We start from the raw sequence: 23,307 nt of genomic DNA on the forward strand, positions 1-23,307 counted from the left end.
CCTTTGTAGAACCAGAGACACTCTGAAAATCTCTGTTATAAGCGTATTCACTCAGTTGTGTCCAACTCTTTGTGACCCTGTGGACTGTAGCCTGCTAGGCTCCTCTGTCCTTGGGATTCTCCAGGCAACAATACTGGAGTGGGTTGCCATGCCCTCCTCCAGGGGATCTTCCCAACCCAGGGATCAAACCCAGGTCTCCCGCATTGCAGGCATATTCTTTACTGCCTGAGCCACCAGGAAAGACCAAAAATAATCTAGGCTATAAAAAAAAAAAAAAATGGTTTCTCTTTCTTTAGGTGATCGATCACATCTAAATTATTTCAGGAAGATGAGACTCTACTGACTGTGGTCTTCAGATCTCCAGATTCTGCAGGAGGAGAATCTGGAGGTTCCATACAGCCTAGTGAATAATCAAGGGGAGTATTTTAAAACTCTCATCATCTGCATGGTGCTCATTCCTTTTAATATCTTAGCTCCACTCTCTGCCCCACATCCCTGCCCTTTTCTTTGCCACCATAAACAGCTGGCCCTTTAGGTCCTCCTGCTTTCAGCACAGTCTCTTCATATCCTTCTGTAGGTGCTTCCTATTTCTAGAGCCTAATCGGCTGCTTCTTCCCATCCATGGTAGCTTCAGCTCATGCCCTTCCACAGGCTGTACATAGTCATCTCTGGTCCCAGTGGGGGTCCTGTTGTATGCCAGCAAATCATGAAAGTTTCCATATTATTCAGCTGCCAAAGAAAACCAGGTGCTGGCTGAACCTTTCAAGATAAACTTGACTACGTACACCTGAATTAGTACAAAAATTACTTTTCTTCGGCACAGGTGGATAGGCCAGAAAAATGGCAAACATGGTAATAGTATATTTAGAAGGAAAAAAAAAAAACACCTTTCCTCTAGAGTCTAAGATTTTGAAATATTTGAGGCAAGGACCATGATGTATCCATCTCTGAATGTCTTGTGCCCTAGTGTGATACCCATTATACATGCTTGCATGAAATTTTCCAATACAGATCAATGGGCCTGATGAGTTTGATTATGGGCAATGTTTTCACTGATAGAACATCACACCAGGAACATCATCTGAACCAAAGCCACAAACCAAACATTAGGTTTTACAGTTGACTGAATACAGAAAGCTGAGAAGTAACTGACACGTTCTAAGGACCCAATCTGTCTTCATATGATTATAGCCCAAGGTAAGGATTCATCAGTTAAGTTCAGTTCAGTCCCTCAGTCGTGTCCGACTCTTTTTGAGTTAAGTTAAATAAGCAGGGTAACAATATAGAGCCATGATGTATTCCTTTCCTGATTTGGAACCAGTCTGTTGTTCCATGTCCAATCCTAACTGTTGCTTCCTGACCTGCATACAGATTTCTCAAGAGGCAGGTCAGGTGGTCTGGTACTCCCATCTCTTTAAGAATTTTCCACAGTTTGTTATGATCCACACAGTCATACTGCTTCCTAAATATTTTTTTGCAGTAAGTTTTCAAAATGGCCAGCTGTTCCTCTCAGTAAGTGAAGTCTTGGATACAGTACCTCCACAATTTCCATAGCACATGGTCCACAAAGCTCTGGGGAGAGTGGGGCAGAGCCCTGGGCTGCCTAGGGAGAGAACTTCTCTGCTAGGTTTCAGGAGGGGCTCTACCACCAGCATTTCAGGCGAGGACTCAGGGCCACCCTCAAGGATGCAGTTATCTCCCAATGATACCTGACATCTCTATTTCGAGCTTCAGGCCTCCTTAGACCTTTCTGTTGTTCAGTCGCTAAGTCGTGTCTGACTCTTTGCAACCCCATGGCCTGCAGTATGCCAGGCTACCCTGTCCTTCACCATCTCCCAGAGTTTGCTCAGATCAATGTCCATTGAGTCGGTGATGCCATCCAACCATCTCATCCTCTGCCACCCCCTTCTTTTGCCTCAGATCTTTTACACCTGCCCAAATCCAAATTCTCCCTCTGCTTACAAAAACTTGAAGCAAATGATGTAGAAGTATCTACTGCCGGAGGAGAACATTGACCAAGTGGTCCTCAGAAGCCATTCAGAGCAAAGCAACTGTACCTTCTGTTTGCCCCACCTCTGAAAAGTTTTCAGAGACAGTTTTTCCCAGTCCACTAAGTGTACTGAACAAAACCCTAGGTCTCCTGCATTGCAGGCAGATTCTTTACCAGCTGAGCCACAAGGGAAGCCCAGAAAAATGAAACACAGGCCCTTTTGCCTAAACTGTCTTGTTTCCTCATAAATCTTAGAGGGGTTGAAATGGGCAATGGGGGGAATCAGCGTTGACCCGGTGCCCTCCCCACAGGTCCTGCCTTCTCCTCCCTTCCCTGCCCACAGGAGGGTCAGGGGTGTCTGGAACACCTGGCTACTGGCTCCAGCATCTGAGGAGATCCTAGATAACGTTTGTTGAAAGACTCCTTTCTCTCTCCGTGCATTGGGGCTAACAGAAGTTGATGTTCAGGAGAAAGTCCAGGGCCTGGAAAGGCAGGAAGGCTGGATGTAAAGGAATCTTACCACTGCCAAGGGGATACATTTTAAGAGAATACCTGAGGCTTGAGAATAGAGCCTACAGAAGTCTGAGATTTGGAAGGGGTGGGTAGGTAAAAAGAAACGTGGCTGATTGAGGGGGTGGGGAAGATTGAAAAGATAGGAAAATGAGCCTTACGTCACAAAGGCACAGAAACCAAGTTAAAGTAAGGTGTACTGACACTGTCAAATGTTACCCTAAGGATGGGAGATGAAACCTGGAAACAAGTAGCTGGGAGGTCCTGCAGTGAAAAGTGAAGGGATCTCAGGACAGATGTGTTGACCTTTCAGTAAAGCAGGGATAAGGTCATCTGCTAAAATGTAAGGAGTTTGAAGACAGGACTGGGGGCATAAGCGGCTGTGAAATTTGGAAGAGTTATTGCGGCAAAGATGAGGTTTCAATAATATACATACTGAAAGAAGCAATAGGAAGAAGCAGTAAGGGTTTCCCTGAGGACTGAGTCTCAATACCAAGGTGACAGACCGTGAAAGGAATAAACAAACCCCCTCTGTCATGGCCACCCGTGTTAGGAGGATGGCACGATGTATCTGCTGCTGCTGCTGCTGCTGCTGCTAAATCGCTTCAGTCATGTCTGACTCTGTGCGACCCCATAGACGGCAGCCCACCAGGCTCCCCCATCCCTGGGATTCTCCAGGCAACAACACTGGAGTGGGTTGCCATTTCCTTCTCCAATGCATGAAAGCGAAAAGCGAAAGTGAAGTCACTCAGTCGTGTCTGACTCTGAGCGACCCCATGGACTGCAGCCTACCAGGCTCCTCTGTCCATGGGATTTTCCAGGCGAGAGTACTGGACTGGGCTGCCATTGCCTTCTCTGGTATCTGCTGCTACTGTAAGACATTACCACAAATCGAGTGGTTCCGAACTTTAAACAGACACTACCTTATAATCTTATAGCTCTATACATTTCAATGCTGACATGGGGTCTCACTGGGCAAAATTCAGGGTGTCAGCAGGCAGCTCTTTCTAGAGGTTTGAGGGGAAGATTGGCTTTCTTGCCTGTTCATCTCAGGGCGAGCCCGGCTTCCTGGCTTCAAGGTCCCTGCCTCAATCGGCAGAGCCAGCGACATCAAGCCGAGTCCTCTCGCACTGCCGATTCTCCAGTTTCCTCTCTCCCGCCACCCTCCCTCTCCCTCTTCAGCACTCTGGTGTTCACACTGGGCACACCTAGATAATCCAGGATGCTCTCCTCCTTCAGGTCAGCTGATTAGCAACCTTAATTCCATCCACAACTTGAATTCACCTTTGCTGTGTAACCTAACAGGTTTCAGGAATAAGGACAGGGACACCTTCTGTGAAGCAGTAGGGGACATTATTCTGCCTATCAGAGATGGAGAACAGGCTTACAGGAAGAGACAAAAGAATTTCAGATCCCAAAAGGGGATTTTTGATGATTCAAGTAGTAACTCAGGTATGTGAGTGTGCTGGGGTGGGGGGAGGGAGAAAGGATAGATGGGGTTAAGGAATGAAGCTCTGGTTATGTGTTTTAGTTTTGAAAAAAATCCAGCAAAAATGAGATACTATCCAAGACCTTCAAACCTGGGCATGTGGCTCCAGGCACAGACCACTGGGGACTGAGTGGACATTATCCATTATTGTCCTTGAAAACAGAAGTAAAAGACACCAGTGAATTCCCTGGCTCTTGGTTCCATAAGCTCTACATAGCTAGAGAAAGGACAGAAAAGACAGTATGTAGCTTTGTTTTCCCTCTTATTAACTATCTGAACAAGCACAAATAGAATGTTGAAAATTACCAGGTTTTCAAATTTTATCAGGATCACATTTGCCCTGGCCTTCCACTTACTGTGTGAGTCCCTTCTTCCAGTACTCCTCTTGAACAATCAGTTCTCTTCTTTCCTTGCATCCTTATCACAAGACCATCTGAACAGGGGACACGAGGCTGACGGCACAGGACTCACTACACACTTGTCCAAAGAGGAAGGGTGGCTTCCATGACATCCAAAGACAGGGATCCAGTGCAGCAATAATTGTCTATGTCTCTCTCATGGTAGTTTAGTCGCTCAGTTGTGTTCAACTCTTGCAACCCCATGGACTGTCACCTACCAGGCTCCTCTATCCATGAGATTCTCCAGGCCAACAATACTGGAGTGGGTTGCCATTTCCTTCTCCAGTGTCTCTCTAGAGCTTTCTAAGAAAAGGGCATCCTGATACATAAACAGGAAAAGCTGTTTCCAATGACAGACACAGCCCCAGACTGGAAAGAGATGGCATAATTTGATATTAATCAGTCAGGTCACGTACCATTTTCCTTGTGTTGCCCCACATTTTTTCTGATTATAATTTGGTTTTGGAGTCAAAACGAGCTGGCTTCACCAAGCAACCCTCATAGCTGTGCAATGTTGAACAAGTCACTTGAAATCTTTGCGCCTCCATTTCCTTATCTGTAAAATGGACGTCTCACAATGTTGCTCAAAAGATTAAATAAGATAATGGCCACAGTTTATCTCAGAGCCTGACACAGAGTGTTTAACAAATGCTACCTTGGACAGCAAGGAGATTAAACCAGTTGATCTTAAAGGAAATTAACCCTGAATACTCATTGGAAGAACTGACGCTGAAGCTGAAGCTCCCATACTTTTGCCACCTGATGCAAAGAGCTGACTCATTGGAAAAGACCCTGATGCTGGGAAAAACTGAAGACAGAAGGAGAAGAGGGTAACAGAGGATGAGATGGTTGGATGGCATCACTGACTCAATGGGCATGAACTTAGGCAAACTCTGGCAGATAGTGCGGGACAGGGAAGCCTGGTGTGCTGCAGTCCATGGGGTCTTGAAGAGTCAGACACGACTTGGTGACTGAACAACAACAATAACATAATAATGTTAAAGTTTGAATATAGAAATATGAGAATGATATAGCATTAATGCAACAGATGATTATAAATTGTTTAAAGGAGAAAAGCCGTATCTGATTACTTCATTATATGACAAAAAAAGGATCTGATGAAATTAAATAGCCATTATTATATTTTTTCAAAAAATAACATTTTAAAAAGCCAACTGTTACACAATTAAGAATAGGCGTGAAATTCCTTAACATGATGGAGAATGTTTACTCTGTGACATTCATTAGAAATATGCTTCTGAAAAAGCAATGAAACGCTAAGCGTTATATACACCAAAAGCAATTTCCCCAAAAGAATGAAAGCAGAATGACCTCATGACATCATTCAGGACTGCAGTGGTTTGTTAATTACCTAAATGCAGCCTGAACGAACACACGAGTCAGGCCCCCACCCCAGCCTTACAGGGGATTCCAGGGTCTGCAGTGGGAGAGACACCCACCGGCACTGCACAAACTCCATCCATTCTTCTTTTTCCTGTTGTTCTGTGAAGATAAGTGTCTGAGAGCACTTCCAGCAAAGCTTTTAATGCTTCTGGGCAGAGTATCTTCCAGCCCACTAAATTACAACAAAGAGGCTAACCTAATGTGATGCAAGGCTAAACCACAAATACTGACGGTCATAGAATAAATTTTGTAGTGGAGATGAAAACAGAAACACTTCAAATATAAGAAGACAGCCTGGAAATCCAAAGAAGAGGGAATCCCTGCCCTTTACTAGAGCTCCCCTTTCAGAGCCCTGAAAGGCAATGAACACCAGGCACCCACTGGTTCCCCAATGGTCTCTAGAAATTAAGCACCAGAAGCCCTATTCTAAACACTCCTGAGTCATACCTGAAGTAAACTAAGAAGCATTCTTGTAGCAGAAATCGAAAGCAAATATAAAAAGTAAAACACTAACCAAAATACATACAAAAGCTCCTACTATCAGTTTATACTCGACTTTTTTTTTTCTGGAATCTCCATTCAAAGCAACACATAAAAAAGTTTTAAATACTGAAAAGAAAGAAATGAAAATTCGATTATTAGCAGATAAGTTATCTACCTTTAGAGCCAACATCATAAAAACAGCCACTGGTGGCTCAGTGATAAAGAATCCACCTGCCAATGCAGAGGACACGGGTTCGATCCCTGATCCAGGAAGATCCCACATGCTGCAGAGCAACTAGGCCCATGCTCCACAACTACTGCGCTCTAGAGCCTGGGAACTACAACTACTGAGCCCTCGCTCTGCAACAAGAGAAGTCACTGCAATGAGAAGCCCACTCACCGCAACTAGAGAGTAGCTCCCACTGGCCGTAACTAGAGAAAAGCCCGCACAGCAACTAAGACCCAGCACGGCCTAAATAAATAAATTTTTTAAAAATCCAGGAATTGTAAAGTTGTTCAGTAAGGTGACCCGATATAACAGTCTTTTATAATTGTAATAGACACTATGTGGAAAGGTCCCAGGCATAATGGTATCAAACTAGAAAATATCTAGGAATAAATACAGCCAGACAATGACAAGAGACATAGAAGGAAAGTTTTAAAGGTTCTCTGAAGTATATAAACAGAAGCTTGAATAAAGGGTGGTACATATAATGTTCCTAATAGGAAATATCATTCTTGTAAATATCTTTCTCTTCAAATTAACTTTTAAATTATATGCAATTTAGATAAAAATTTGAAACAAAATTTCTGAGAAGGGAAATATGTCAAATTGATAACTAGGCATACATATATAAGACTAGAAGCATAATATAGACGATTATCCAACATTATTTTTGAAAGAGAAATGAGGTTAGGCATACTATATCATCCAAAAGGAAATCCTAAAGGAAATCAACCCTTAATATTCATTGGAAAGACTGATGCTGAAGCTCCAATACTTTGGCCACCTGATGCAAAGAGCTGACTCATTGGAAAAGACCCTGATGCTGGGAACTGAGGGCAGGAGGAGAAGGAGAACTGGGCAACAGAGGATGAGATGGTTGGATGGCATCATCGACTCAGTGGCCATGAGTTTAATCAAACTCCAGGAGATAGTGAAGGAGAGGGAAGCCTGGTGTGCTGCAGTTCATGGGGTCAAGAAGAGTCTGATACAACTGAGAGACTCAACAATACTGTATCATGTTAAAACACATGAGTACAAAGCCATAGCAATTAAAACATTGTAGTGAAACAACCAAAAATCAGAGCTGTATTGAAAGTGTGTGTGTTAAGTTGCTTAGTCGTGTCCGACTCTTTGAGACCCCCATGGACCTCAGCCCGCCAGGCTCCTCGGTTCATGGGATTTCCTAGGCAAGAATACTGGAGTGGGTTGCCATTTCCTTCTCCAGAGGATCTTCCCAACCCACAGATCGAACCTGGGTCTCCTTCACTGCAGGCACATTCTTTACCATCTGAGCTACCAGGGAAGCCTGGTATTGAAAGAATTTCATGTAAAATAAAGGTACCTTTGAAACCAGTAAGAAAAGGCTCAGTTTCATATAAATGTCTACCTTCATGTTATAGTGGAAGCTCTGGCATCAGGCACATAGAATGAATCCTTGTCTGTCCCTGACTCACTGCGTGACCTTGGATAAGTGACTTAAAGTGGTTTTTCAGGGTGTAAAATGGGAATGCCAACTGGACTCTCCCAGAGAGTTACTGTAAGGGTTAGATAAGGCAATTCAATCAGGTAAAGCACTCCACAAAGTGCAAATAAAGGGCTCAGGAAATCTTAAGGATTATTATTAAATGATAATGGTGAGCACTGGCTAATGTTTGGAGATAAAACCATATCACTCTGAGGTCAAAGCAGATGATGGAGCAAAGATTTAATAGTAAAATATCAAGTCATAAATATTCTTGAAGAAAATACAGGACTTGCCTTGCTTAAAGATGTTACATTTTCTCTATTGGTGATACATACTTTCTGTATCACTAGCCTGCCTCAGTCAAGAGTGCAATTAAAATGTTCAATATTATTGTTTAGCATTCTAAGGGTAATTTCTGGAATACCTGATCATAAACCGTTAATAGAATTTTAGATAGCCATGCCATAAAGAGGCTGGAGAGGGTGGGAATGTGAGGAAGAACTCTGTACTCAGTGTGAACACCATGTTTCATCCTTTGTTGACACAAAGGGAAGTGTCTTGTAGTAGGTGTTATTTACCTTCCTTCAAGCACATCACAAGCACTACAGTCCTTGATTAAAATGAGTCACGCTGAAGTAAAACCTAGACTGGAAGAAAGGCAGAGGAGCTGTCTCTCACAGAACATTCTACCTCAGAGCCCAGTACCACCCTCAGCTCTGATCACGCCCTCACCTGTGTGCAGAATGAATGGAAGACTCACCACTATACCACCAACACGGTGCTGTGGAATAAATGAACTAGTCTCATTCTGACTCTGAGGAACCAGTCATTTCTCTCAGCATTTGATTTAGTTGTAAAATCGGTGAGTGTTCTGAATGTAACTACGCATGTGACTAGGTCAGGTAATTAAGTGAGAACTTTCAACCTTATCATCACATTTATTATAGCTCAGGGGAAAAGGAAATTCCACGTATAGTCACCTTTTTATTCCTCACTAGGATATAACAATGTTCTTGGGGCAAGGGAGAAGACATTAAAATGTTATTTAACTCTTGCCTTATTTTTCTCTCAGAGTAGATTCGGGGAAAGCAAGAAAGATGAGGGAGGCTTCACTCGGGCTTCAGTACCACAGGCCCAATTATTTCCACCTTAATCATTTCAATTTATTTTATATCTCAGTCCCTCAAGTATCCTGCTTGATTTTAAAAAATTATGAATTAGGTTCTTGATATCTTCCTTCCACATCAAAGTCCATTTTAACCCTTTAATTTGAACTCTGAAGTATGAGAATAAACATTATTTTTTAACAGAAGAGTAATGCTATTGTATGCCTGTGGTTTGACCTACTTTCATATGTAGGAATTAACTTATCAAAATAGCACAGCTTTGGCTTTCTGAACTTGCAAAGTGAAACAAAGATAAATGACAGATGGGAAACCTTCACACGTGTGGTTAAAAAATACCCCAAGGAAAAGTAATCTGCATGAGGAAAAGTGTTAGGGTTGCCATCGTGAGAAATAATTCAGTAGTTGTTTACTTTTACTGTGTGGCAAACCCCAAAAATGTTTAACAAAGGAAAAGTGGAAATTTTCATTTCTTTTACTCTTGTTAAGTTTCTTTTGAACTCAGGAGGGAAAGTTAAAATTTGAAATGCTTTAGACTTTACAGATTTATTGTTGAAAAGCTAAATTCTTTCTTTATACTGCAGAGGTTTTCTCTAAATAAATCTTTATTGCTATAACCACAAAACTAACCATACTCATACCTAAGTGCTTTCTGTTTGTCAAAATAACCTCCCAATTCTCTTAAAATATCTACTTTACCATTCAGGATTCTTACTAATCTTTTACATAAACACACTACAAAAACATAGTGATTTATTTTATTCCAATTTAGTATTGCCTCCCATATTTATAAAGCTTTTCTCTTTCAGGTCTTACATCTATATATCTATGTTTCAGTTTGAAGAACTTCCCACTGAGACAGTATCCACATTCATAAAATTCCCATTCCTATCTTAACTTCCATAGAAGCAAAGATGTATACTCTCTAATGTGAAGGAATAATGTATTCCTTTAATATAAGAGAATTTTGAGATATATTTAATTCCTGCCACTCAATATATTTTGATACTGTGATATGGGCCAAACATCTTTTGAAGCATATGTAAACATTACTACTACTTGTGTCAAACTTAACTATAACTTAACAGCAAATTTTGAAAAATATATTAACATATTATTAAAATATAAAACTGTAAAAATATACTGTGATCAAACAATTCCATAAGGGTTTATATAAATAGATAGACTAACTGAGTAAGGAGCTCTGTGTATCAGTAAATACAAGAACAGGCAGAGAAGAATTGAGTTCACTTATGTCGGAAGCTTTTGTTTGGATGCTTACCATGTGCCCGGTACTAGAGTAGGTGCTAGATCTCAATTTATCTGATGCCATCTGCCTCAAGGAAATTACTCCTATTTCCCCTCCTCAAAAACAAAGCATTTTTGGAGGTGGTATCATTTTGTTACAAGGCAATTCTCGTGATTCAGTCTTTCCATAACATCTTTTATCAGCATCTTAGCTGTTGTGTTCTTCTAAGCGGTAAGAGTAAGGAATTGCTATCCAAGGCTTACATGAGGCACAGATAAATCTGAAGAGCTAAAAATATTATTTTGTCACAATATGCTTCCTTAAATCAAGTAGGTAATATTACAGATATGGTAACAGATACCGACAGGAAGTAATTATTTTATATTGATGACAGAACTTTACATTTGTCTAATGTTCTTTTTCTAAAGCCCTTGCATTTGCTCTATTATTCAGTTCTCTATAATTTTCTGATTGGTATTAAAAATAACTTTAAACTGTGTGATGTGCAAAACAATGAGGAAAACAAAACTCTCTTGTAATTTCTGTACCCAGAGAAAACAGAAATCAGCCTACCTTTACAGATCCTTCCAGTCTGTTTTTCTAGAAACTCATTACTATTTGTCATCCATTAACTTTTTGTCTTGATGTTCCGTGTTTTCCCCGGATTGTGTCTTTTATATGTATTTACCTTACACCTTGAAGTAGCAATTTCCAGGCCTTTCACCTGAAATTCAGGCCCCTCTAGACAAATCTACTTGGTACTTCTAAAATATCTCGAAACACATATTCATTATTTTCCTTCTTCTTTCCTTCCAGTTTGTCAATTCTTGACTCTGTCCTTTCTCTCCCTAACACTCCGCACCAAATAATGCTGTTTCTAGGAGCAAATTCTCTCCCTAGGGTTCTGTTTCTCCTCTGCCCCAGGCTCCAGCCTGCCTTCATGTTCACCTCCACTCACTGTCCTTAGATTTATCCTCTGAAAACAGAGAGTTACAGAGTTCCCTCAACTGCTTCTACAGATACAGGATAAAATCCAAACCCTTAATGTGGCTAGGGCTTCCATGGTGGTTCAGTGGTAAAGAATCTGCCTGCCACTGCAGGAGGTGCAGATTCGATCTCCGGGTTGGGAAGATCCCCTGGAAAAGGAAATAGCAACCCCCTCCAGTATTCTTGCCTGGGAAATCCCACAGACAGAGGAGCTTGGAGGATCACAGTCCATGGGGTCGCAAAGAGGTGGACACGACTTAGCAACTAAACAACAACAACAAATGTGGCTTACAAGATCCTCCCATTTTAGCATCTCTCCTCCCCAGACCGGTGCCATCAAAAGAACTTAAACTGGCATTACTTTTGACTTGAGATCTAAGCTCCACCTAGTGGTACAAGACAACATTTCTGGGTGGAAATCCAGGGAATATGCCAGGTCCACCCTGTGAGATCAAGCAAACCTGCCAACACAGGTGTCCAACAGCTAGAGTAAGATGTGGAAAAGACAAGGAACCCTGGGACTCAATGGCCCGCTTAGTAGTTTTCTGTAAGCACTGGATTCTCCTAAGGAAATGCCTGAAACCTCCAAACCAGTTACTAGTGCCATTCTCAAAAGAAGGTGAAAAGTTATAATGGCATCTCTTTATTGTCACCAAATAAAATCACAGGATAATTCTGAGTTAACTATTTTTTTGTTGCCTATATCCTTCCAGAATTTTCATGAAAGTCCAAACAATCACAGTATTCATTCATTTGTGAATAATTCATCCACTCAATGCACATTTAAAGAGTACTTGTAAAGCAGATACTAACAAAGCTAATAATACAGGGTCTAATCCACACCAGTCTACAAACAGGAAAGAAGGTAAATAAATCCATGATAATAATACAGAAGGGAAATTGAACCTGTCCAGGGAAAGAGTGGGGTTCCTGGAAGAAAAGATGACTGTGGTGGTTGGTGAAGCCTAGTAAGAATTTAAGTATGTACCTATAGCTGATTCATGTTGATGTTTGACAGAAAGCAAAATTCTGTAAAGCACTTATCCTTCAAGTAAAAAATAAATAAATTTTTAAAAAATTAAGTAAAGAGTAGAGCGAACGGTACTAAAGAGTCTCTTAATGAAGGTCAAAGTGAAAAAGCTGGCTTAAGACTCAACATTCAAAAAACTAAGATCACGGCATCTGGTCCCACCACTTCATGGCAAATAAATAAGGAAACAGTGACAGACTTTATTTTCTTGGGCTCCAAAATCACTGCAGACAGTGACTGCAGCCTCGAAATTTAAAGACGCCTGCTCCTTGGAAGAAAAGCTATGACAAATCTAGACAGTATTAAAAAGCAGAGACATCACTTTGCTGACAAAAGTCCATCTAGTCAAAGCTACGGTTTTTTGAGTGGTCATGTATGTATGTGAGAGTTGGACTTATATAAAGAAGGCTGAGCACCAAAGAATTGATGCTTTCAATCTGTGGTGTTGGAGAAGACTCTTGAGATTCCCTTTGACTGCAAGGAAATCAAACCAGTCAATCCTAAAGGAAATCAACCCTGAATATTCAATGGAAGGACTGATACTGAAGCTGAAACTGCAATCCTTTGGCCACCTGATGCGAAGAGCCAACTCACTGGAAAAGACCCTGAAGTTGGGAAAGATTGAGGGCAGGAGGAGAAGGGGGCAACAGAGGATGAGGTGGTTGGATGGCATCACTGACTCAATGGACATGAGTCTGAGTAAACTCTGGGAGCTGGTGATGGACAGGGAGGCCTGGTGTGCTGCAGTTCATGGGGTGGCAAAGAGTTGGACACAACTTAGCAACTGAACAACAACAACAGAGTGAATGGTATTGCTTCAAAGTGCTACACACACAACAGAGTGCAGCTCGTTAAAAAGCTGGCCTAACGCACCAGCTGAAGTTAGGAGAGCATCGTGACAAGAGAAATATCAGTGGAAAGGACTCTGTCAGCTTCTTTCAGGGAAACCCTACAGAGCAAAATGTCTGCATTTTAAAATACTTTGCAAGCAGCAGCATTTGAAGTAGGATGCGAAGACAGTGTTTTAAACTGTGTGACTGTAAAAACCACACATTTTCAAATGTCCAATGTGTACACTGTCAAAGATGTGAGAAGCCATTTTCCTTACCCTTCTTTCTCTTTTTGGGACAATACTCAACACTGAAAATTTTAAGAGGAAGTTTATTAATCACACAGAAGTCTTTTTCAAAAGGTTTACAGTTACAGCTTTTTATAAAATGCTGGATGGCTTCAGATTAAAAGCATCCATGAAACTATGCAATACATAACAAATCACAGGAACCCAGTGAATACTACAAGCCACAGGCTTCCTGCTACAGACACCTCACCTGCCTCTGTCGGAGCAAATGTTAGCAAAACCTCACTTATAACCATCCCAATGGCAGCCTACCTGTATCTTTGATGAGAACTAATAGAAAGTTATGTTAAACACACAAACCAGATCTGTCCCCTGGTAACTGGCATTAACTGGGACCAAGTCTGGAGCCCTTTGGACCAAGTGCCTGCTACCAGCCCAGGTTTCATATACTGGACTGAAGTTCATTCTTAGAGACCTCCTTAGTTTTCTGAGCCTCACAATCTTCAGTACACTGTAATCTGTGTCACATCAAGTTTCATTTCCTGGTTCCCTTTCTTTAGGGGGTTTCCCTGATGGCTCAGATGGTGAAGAATCTGCCTGCAAGGCAGGAGACCTCTGAACATACTCCAGGCCTGCATGTGACGGGATGAGTAGGTATGAGAAGGATGTAAAGCAAAACAGGAGCATGACCTCCATCACGCTAGATAAGTCACTGGTGCTAACACGACTGCAGATGCAACGATCATCCTCACACACTATATGACACTGTGGATTCATCTTAAGATGTAGATTCATCTTAAGAGGCCTCTTAACTGCAACTTCCAAGTCATCATCGTCGTGGTCTTTTGTTTTTTTTTAATCAATGGATGCCAGGCCATGTCTCCTCCATTTCCTATTGCCTAGCTGATACCAAACTGTGCAGGCATTTCTATCAACACTTCTATGGATATGTCTATAAACATTAAGAAAAATACTTCTCATACAGGGTAAGTGACCATTATTTAATAAATATTTATGAGCAGACACTATGTGCTAGGCACTGTGTTAGATGCTGGAAGATAGATTAAATAAGACACATCAATCTTATTTAACTGTACTTCTCTTTATATAAGATTTTATCGATAAAACAAGGCCTGGCAGCACAGAGAAGCTGCTCAACAAACTGTTACTATTGTATCAGGCTTCCCACGTGGCTCAATGTAGGAGCCTCAGAAGATGCAGGTTACATCCCTGAGTCAGAAGATCCCTTAGTGAAGGAAATGGCAACTCACGCCAGTATTTTCGCCTGGGAAATCCCATGGACAGAGGAGCTTGGTGGGCTGCAGTCCATGGATTCCAAAGAGTCAGACACAACCGAGCACACATGTGCAGAATAACAAATATTAAAGTCCTCAAGTTCCACCTCTCACTCATTATTATTATTATATAGCATAATATAATATTATATATACACATTATTATTATATGGGCTTCCCTGGTAGTTCAGATGGTAAAGAACCTGCCTGCAATGCAGGAGATCCAGGTTCAATCCCTGGGTTGGGAAGACACCCTGGAGAAGGGAACGGCAACCCACTCCAGTATTCTTGCCTGGAGAATCCCATGGACCAGAGGAGCCCGGCAGGCTACAGTCCATGCGGTTGCAAAGAGTCAGACACAACTGAGCAACTATCACTACACTACTATAATATGATATATTATTACCAGTTACAAATTATCATCTTTTAAAAATTACTACAGTTTTAAAATGAAAATACTGCAGAGTTGCCACCAATACTCACCAATACTATAATATCTCTTTAGTTCTGTACGCCTGATCTCCTTTAACTGATTACTTTTTCTCTTCTTTTTCTCATCAGTAATGTACTCCTCTTCCACAGCAATGTTGCGCTTGTCTTGCTCTAAAATGACTTTACTAGCATCTTCTTTTCCAGAATGAGTCCTTGCAGCCATAGCTGAGGCTGTCTCTGCATTTTGTTTGGTTTGCTTTTTCTTTTTCAATCTAAGGGTGAGAAGGAAAAAAAAGGAAAAACATTAGAAAAATAATTTTCTAAGAGAAATTATATTAATTTCATGCTATTGGGCTTTGAGATAATAATTAACTGATATTGAAAACACTTTATATTATTGGGTTTTTTCCATTTTTGTTTATTTTTATATATTATTGTTAATTATAATTTCTTGTTATTTTTTTCCTTTTTAATCACTTAAAAATTCTTATATGAGATCTGTGGCCTTTCCTCTGCTTTATGTCCTCAATATTTATGTCTCAAAAACATCACTGGGAAATGCTTTAGACCTGAGGAAATACTAGATTCTTCTATAGGCTATAAGACATTGGGTATGTTTTTTATCAAAATGTACAGCTACTTTACTATAATGCCGTTTAGTGTGTTACTTTTTTAAGTGTTTCTGGTCTCAAGGGTACCTTTAGACTGATGAGCAGGCATATTTATAACAAACAAATCCTTTATAATTGACTCACACACTGAATATAAAGGTTTGTCAAGGTGTGAGCTGGTTCAGGTTTGAGAAATTCTTTTCCTTTATACCTATGATAGTAGTAAGAAAGAGCTGAACTTCCTGGGATAGACAATGCCATAATGACAGTATCAACTTAGTATAATTACTAATATAAAAGCTGACTGATAACATTGACTTATTTGACATTTTCAACTTTTCACTCCTCAAAGACGTGTAAAAGGTTTACCATAATTCACTGAAATCCAGTAATTCAAAATATTTTCCAGTTGATGTATCATTCTGATTAACTGACATGTCACTCTGTACTCACTAGTCCTTCTTAAGAATGTTTTTACCTCCCAGAATGTAAAGAGTAAGGGCCTTGGCCTCCACTGTGTAAGACAGGCTGGTCATATATAAACATTTTTAAAATTAGGAACCTTTCCCCCTCTTCTATCTAGGCACAGTCAGCTTTCTCACACACATCTACTTCCTTTACTCCCTTGAGCATCTATACAATTTGATGTTGGCCAATGGATGAGGAAATGTTTTGGGAGCAAAAGGAGATAACTAGGATCAGAAAGGGACTAAAGTTTGATTTTATGCTGCTTTGCTCTGTAATGTTGGCCAAATCAATTTAATAGTCTAAAGAGGTCCCTCACTGAGGCTTGGCTATCTAATGCAATCTTTTATCAGGATCAATTGAAATAATATGTGTCAACAATAGAACAGACACACACACACAAACAGTAGAATATACCCAAATACAATCATATAATGGCATGCGAACTAAGTATGGCATGGTATATAACACACTTGGCTTTTGAGATAACAGTCTCAGGTTCTAACAAATATTTCAACTAGGCTGTCATTCACTGAACACTGAGCAGGAAAGTTCTTAGATTTTCATTGGCTAATAAATAAGTATATGGCCTAAGAGAAAGCACAGCTAGAAAAAAAAATCATAGCTGGATATACTCCCCATCTCTGAGTTTAGCTATCTCTTTAGGTTTACTTGTTAAAAAACAAACAAAACAAACAAGAATACACAAAATTGGAAACTCATAAAAAAGGAATTATACGCAATAAACATATTTTTATTTTGTACCCTCAGATTTTAAATTGCTTTTTTTCAGGTAAAACACTATGTAGCTGTTAACAAAGGTGAGTCAGATAATGCTCCTAATAAAACAATTTCTTGATCAAGATTTCTGTATGAAGTTGAAATTAATATGCAGTGGTGGCTTCCTGGGTGGTTCAGTGGTAAAAGAATCCACCTGCCAATGCAGGAGATGGAGGTTCAATCCCTGGGTCAGGAAGATCCCCTGGAGAAGGAAATGGGAGTTCACTCCAGTATTCTTGCCTGGAGACTCCCATGGACAGAGGAGCCTGGTGGGCTACAGTCCAAGGTGTCACGAAGAGCTGGACATGACTGAGCAAGCATGCACAATCTAGGTATCACACAGAGATCAGTTCTTTGCTTAGGGAGGTCTATGCAGAGCTGATCTCTGTATCCAGAAGGACTTGATAATCTTGTTCTGATATATTGATTTAACAAAAACATGCCTGAGATAAATGCTACTGCCCACTTCCTAAAATGATTCCTTCCAGAAAAGAGAGAAAAGAGATTTCCAAAATTAGTTCTTTGCAGCCTGAGATATGTTGCTGCTTCTTAATCTTCCGAATTTTTCCACTACAAGTTGATTTAAATGTCCTCATTTCACTGTTCCCATTATAATTAAACTCACTCAGATCTAGGGCACATGTTTTGAGGAACAGCAGCACTGTTTGGGGACATTTCATTAGAGACTGATTTTCACAGGTGAAAGTTAACAAAATGGGATACATTGTTTCATTCACTTTCGCCCTTTTCCACACAGATCTTTATTGTCAAGCCACAGAGCCAAACATAGTTGATATTTCAAAAAAAAAAAAAAGCTACATAATAGCAATACCAAACTTGCCTAACAGAAGACAGAGTACAATTTAACACTTCAGTGATTTTACAATCAGTTACATCCTTTGTTTTGACTAGAGAACTCAGGAGAATTTGCTTCTCTGGAGGTTATCAATATGAGTGGAGCATTCTGACCCTGTAACTGGAAATCATACAGTGAGTTCTGGAAGCCCGTTGTAAAATCCTTCTTCAAAGCATGGAAATACATTTTTAACACTTATCTAAGGGGGAATAAAAAGAAACGCAAAAAGGCAAAATCGTTGTTTGAGGAGGCCTTACAAATACCTATGAAAAGAAGAGAAGCGAAAGGCAAAGGAGAAAAGGAAAGACATACCCATTTGAACCGAGAGTTCCAAAGAATAGCAAAAGAGATAAGAAAGCCTTCCTCAGTGATCAATGCAAAGAAATAGAGGAAAACAACAGAATGGGAAAGACTAGAGATCTCTTTAAGAAAGTTAGAGATACCAAGGGAAATTTTCATGCAAAGATGGGCTCAATAAAGGATGGAAATGGTAGGGACCTAATAGAAGCAGAAGATATTAAGAAGAGGTGACAAGAATACACAGAAGAATTATACAAAAAAGATCTTCATAACCCAGATAATCACGATGGTGTGATCACTTACCTAGAGTCAGACATCCTAGAATTTGAAATCAAGTGGGCCTTAGGAAGCATCATTGCAAACAAAGTAGTGGAGATGATGGAATTCCAGTTGGGCTATTTCAAATCCTAAAAGATGATGCTGTGAAAGTGCTGCATTCAATGTGCCAGCAAGTTTGGAAAACTCAGCAGTGGCCACAGGACTGGAAAAGGTCAGTTTTCGTTCCAATCCCAAAGAAAGGCAATGCCAAAGAATGTTCAAACTAAGGCACAATTGCACTCATCTCACACGCTAGCAAAATAATGCTCAAAATTCTCCAAGCCATGCTTCAACAGTACATGAACCGTGAATTTCCAGATGTTCAAGCTGGATTTAGAAAAGGCAGAGGAACCAGAGGTCAAATTGCCAACATTTATTGGATCATCAAAAAAGCAAGAGAGTTCCAGAAAAACATCTACTTTTGTTTTATTGACTATGCCAAAGCCTTTGACTGTGTAGATCACAATAAACTGTGGTAAATTCTGAAAGAGAAGGGAATACCAGACCACCTGACCTGCCTCTTGAGAAACATGTACGCAGGTCAGGAAGCAACAGTTAGAACTGGACATGGAACAACAGACTGGTTCCAAACAGGGAAAGGAGTATGTCAAGGCTGTATATTGTCACCCTGCTTATTTACCTTATATGCAGAGTATGTCACGTGAAATGCCGGGCTGGATGAAGCACAAGCTAGAATCAAGATTGCCAGGAGAAATGTCAATAACCTCAGATATACAGATGACACCACCCTTATGGCAGAAAGTGAAGAAGAACTAAAGAGTCTCTTGAAGAAAGTGAAGGAGGAGAGTGAAAAAGTTGGCTTCAAATTCAACATTCAGAAAACTAAGATCATGGCATCTGGTCCCATCACTTCATGGCAAATAGATGGGGAAACAATGGAAACAGTGAGAGACTTTATTTTCTTGGGCTCCAAAATCACTGCAGATGGTGAGTGCAGCCATGAAATTAAAAGACGCTTGTTCCTTGGAAGAAAAGTTATGACCAACCTAGATAGCATATTAAAAAGCAGAGACATTACTTTGCCAAAGTCCATCTAGTCAAAGCTATGGTTTTTCCAGTAGTCATGTATGGATGTGAGAGTTGGACTATAAAGAAAGCTGAGTATCGAAGAATTGAAGCTTTTGAACTGTAGTGTTGGAGAAGACTCTTGAGAGTCCCTTGGACTGCAAGGAGACCCAACCAGTCCATCCTAAAGGAGATCATTCCTGAACATTCACTGGAAGAACTGATGCTGAAGCTGAAACTCCAATACTCTGGCCACCTGATGAAAAGAACTGACTCATTTGAAAAGACCCTGATGCTGGGAAAGATTGAGGGCAAGAGGAGAAGGGGACGACAGAGGATGAGATGGTTGGATGGCATCACCAACTCAATGGAGATGAGTTTTAGTAAACTCCGGGAGCTGGTGATGGACAGGGAGGTCTGGCGTGTTGCAGTCCATGGGGTCGCAAAGAGTCGGATACAACTGAGTGACTGAACTGAACTGAACTGAAGCGGGAATAATTGCCAATCTGATAAATGTGGTATAGTTAATGCTCTTCAAACATTCCTTTTTAGGACTTTTTATCTTTGAGGCCTTTCCTTTTGATCTTCAAATCAACATCACCACAAGACATTCACACAGAAGGGTTTTGTTATCACTAAATTAAGGTAAACTGGAAACAAAAAGTTCTACAAGAAAATAAACTCCCTTTATTTTACCAAAGCTTATTCAATGACCCCAAATGTACACATTTACATGGTGGACTAAAAAATTACCTGGCAAATTATCTTAAACAGATAGGTGATTAAAAATAATGAAACGTGTTTAACATCTAATGGCTGTGAAAAAAAAAAAAGCTAAAAAACAAAAAACCTCCTGTGATGCTCTATTTGTTTAAAAAAAAAAAAAAGGCCACAGTGACAAAAAACGAGTGTGTATTACTGAGTCTCCTGTCACTACTGTAACCCAGCCCTGTCAATTCTGTTTCCTGAATCTCTCCTTCTCAAGTTCACCTCCTCCTCTTGGTCTCTGGCTCCCATGGAATGATTTCAGGCTTTCATTATCTCTCTGACTGAACTGTTTTTTTTTTACAATATAATTTATTCTCTGTTTTATTATGACAATAATACATGTTCATACTAGTAAATTTTGAAAATGCAGCAAGGTAAAAAGAAAGAACTCTAAGGTGAAATGCTAACACTGAGAAGCAATCATTGCTTGGGGGAGATGAGGAAAGTAGGGGCAATTACACTAGTCAGACTTTCCCCACGGGCAGAGGAATGAGGCACTATGGCTTACCATCAGGATTCCGAGCTTCTTGTATGTTCGTTTCCATAAAGGGGTACTGCTGCTGCTGCTGCTGTTGCTGCTAAGTTGCTTCAGTCGGGTCCGACTCTGTGTGACCCCATAGACGGAAGCCCACCAGGCTCCGCTGTCCCTGGGATTCTCCAGGCAAGAACACTGGAGTGGGTTGCCATTTCCTTCTCCAATGCATGAGAGTGAAAAGTGAAAGTGAAGTCGCTCAGTCGTGTCCGACTCTTCGAGACCCCATGGACTGCAGCCTACCAGGCTCCTACGTCCATGGGATTTTTCAGGCAAGAGTACTGGAGTGGGTTGCCATTGCCTTCTCAGAAAAGGAGTACTAAAGGACTATACAGAAAATAGATAAACAAGGACCTGCTGAGTAGCACAGGGAACTATACTCAATATCTTATAATAATCTAAAGTGGAAAAGAATCTGAAAAATTATTTATTTGTATATATAACAATCACTTTGTTGTACACTTGAAACTAACACAACATTGCAAATTAACTACAATCTTCTTTTAGAAAGGACTATTGAAGAGCTTTTTTGGAGTCTTTGGTTCTTTTTACATTAAAATTGTGTGTACTTGTAAGACATACATGCACATCTCATTTTTTCCCTACTCATATCCTAACCCAGAGCTAAAGAAATAAAGTGATACTGTGAAAGAAAGCATTTTTAGTAGCTCAATAAAAACTGTTTTCCTCTGAAGCTTTTTCCTTTACTAAAGGAAATATGTTCAGAGCATTGGCAGCCATCAAAGTCAAGGACCTAGAGCAAGTTCCTTTCTCTGTCTCTGCAGAGGGCTCTTCTGTTGTTCGCTGACTCCCAGTGGAATGCAACGCAGAAAGGCACCAAATGCAGAGAAGAGGCTTTCATTTGCACTAGAGTGAAAGCTTCATGAGGGCAGGGATCTGTCCAGGTTTTATTAAATGCCATACTCCCAGGGTCTATGCATGGTACACATTAGCTATTCAATAAATACTTCTTGAATAAATAAGCAGATAAATGAGGTTATATTCTGATTTGAGATTTGCTCTCCTACAAATATGCCATTTCACAGCTTTGATTAGCAACACGCTCTCAAAAACAAGCTCTCATCTCTTGGTCTGTTGGTAAATTACTGACTTGCTCTATTCTTCACTTTCTTCCTCTGTAACACAGCCCAACTTAGAGGAATATGAGAAATAAAGGTGAAAAACCATGAATGAGCCTTTTATCACCAAATTACTATTCCCAAAAGTTGAGGGCTATTGTACATACAGCACTGATATTTAAAAAAAATTTTTATTAAATCTAAGTACAAAAATGTTTATTTGGTATTATGTTATCCTAAGTTGCTTCAATCATGTACAACTGTTTGTGACCCCACGGACTGTAGCCCACTAGGCTCCTCTGTCCATGGAGTTCTCCAGGCAAGAATACTGCAGTTGGTTGCCATTCCCTTCTACAGGGGATATTCTCAACCCAGGAATCGAACCCAGATCTCCCTCATTGCAGGCAGATTCTTCACTGTGAGCTCAAGGAAAGCCCCCTCTCTTTATCTAGATACTTAAAAAGAAAATATATTAGCCATATATAATTAAAAATATATTAAATAGACTTCTTTCATTAATTTTAAATTAGTGGTTCTCTATGACTCTTACTTAATTCCACAATTTGAGGTCCACGTGTTTCTATAAGAAGTGTCACAGACAAAATGTAGTAAAATTTTAAATAAAAAAATTTAAATTCAGTTCTTCAGTTATAAGAGGCATATTTTAAAACCTCAACATGGGAATTCCCTGGCGATCCAGTGGTTAGGATTCTGCCGAGAGTGCAGGTTCAATCCCTGGTCAAGGAACTAAGATCCTGCAAGCCATAGGTATGGGGGGAAAAAAAAAACCCTATTAGCAAGAGACAAAGAGTGAAGATAGAAATGTTTTCATATTTAAAGCTTATTGAGTATGTGCACAGAATATAAGATCTACAGGGGTACAACAAAAAATTTGGTAAAGTGACTTTATAGCAAAAGAAAGGTAAAACTTGTGGGGAAAAAGAGAGTAAAAAAAAAAAGAGAGTAAAAAAAGTTAATTTCTCTTTTTTATATTTTAGATTTTAAACCATGTACAATAGCTAGTCAAAAATTTTTTTTAATATTTAGTCTTTGAAGTCTCCCTCCTACAATAATTTAACTCATATATATTATCAGATTTTAAAAACTGAGTTTACTTTTTAAAAAAGATTATCATGAAAAGTTTGAAAGAACTTTTTTTCTAACAGCAACTACTATTGAGTTGGCTAATGAATCAGGCACTATGCTATATACTTTCCAAATATTATCCTATCCTCATAAAAGGCCAGCAAGGTAGGCAGTTTTATCTCCGTGTTACAGATAAGAATAGGACAGCTGAGAAAAATTAGGGCCATGTTGCAAGGTCACAGGGCTTAGTTAAGCTGTGGAACAGGAATTCACAATGGCCACAGGACCTCCAAGATCTCTTCTGAAAGTATTCTGTGGCAAATGTA

At 40.1% G+C, this 23,307-nt stretch overlaps 1 protein-coding gene across 35 annotated transcripts in view; it reads right to left on the minus strand.

Moving 5' to 3' along the window:
• NCOA7 (nuclear receptor coactivator 7) overlaps window positions 1-23,307 on the minus strand; it is a 173,830-nt gene that overhangs the window by 81,077 nt on the left and 69,446 nt on the right. For all 35 annotated transcript variants that reach the window (XM_081529824.1, XM_081529839.1, XM_081529822.1 and 32 more), the window contains one exon: window positions 15,212-15,432. In XM_081529824.1, coding sequence (XP_081385950.1) covers window positions 15,212-15,432 — 221 coding nt within the window. The remainder of the gene's footprint in view (window positions 1-15,211; window positions 15,433-23,307) is intronic.

The sequence above is a fragment of the Giraffa tippelskirchi genome, chromosome 9, assembly GCF_054371585.1.
Source record: "Giraffa tippelskirchi isolate mGirTip1 chromosome 9, T2T-mGirTip1v1.2.pri, whole genome shotgun sequence".
NCBI classification, from domain to species: domain Eukaryota; kingdom Metazoa; phylum Chordata; class Mammalia; order Artiodactyla; family Giraffidae; genus Giraffa; species Giraffa tippelskirchi.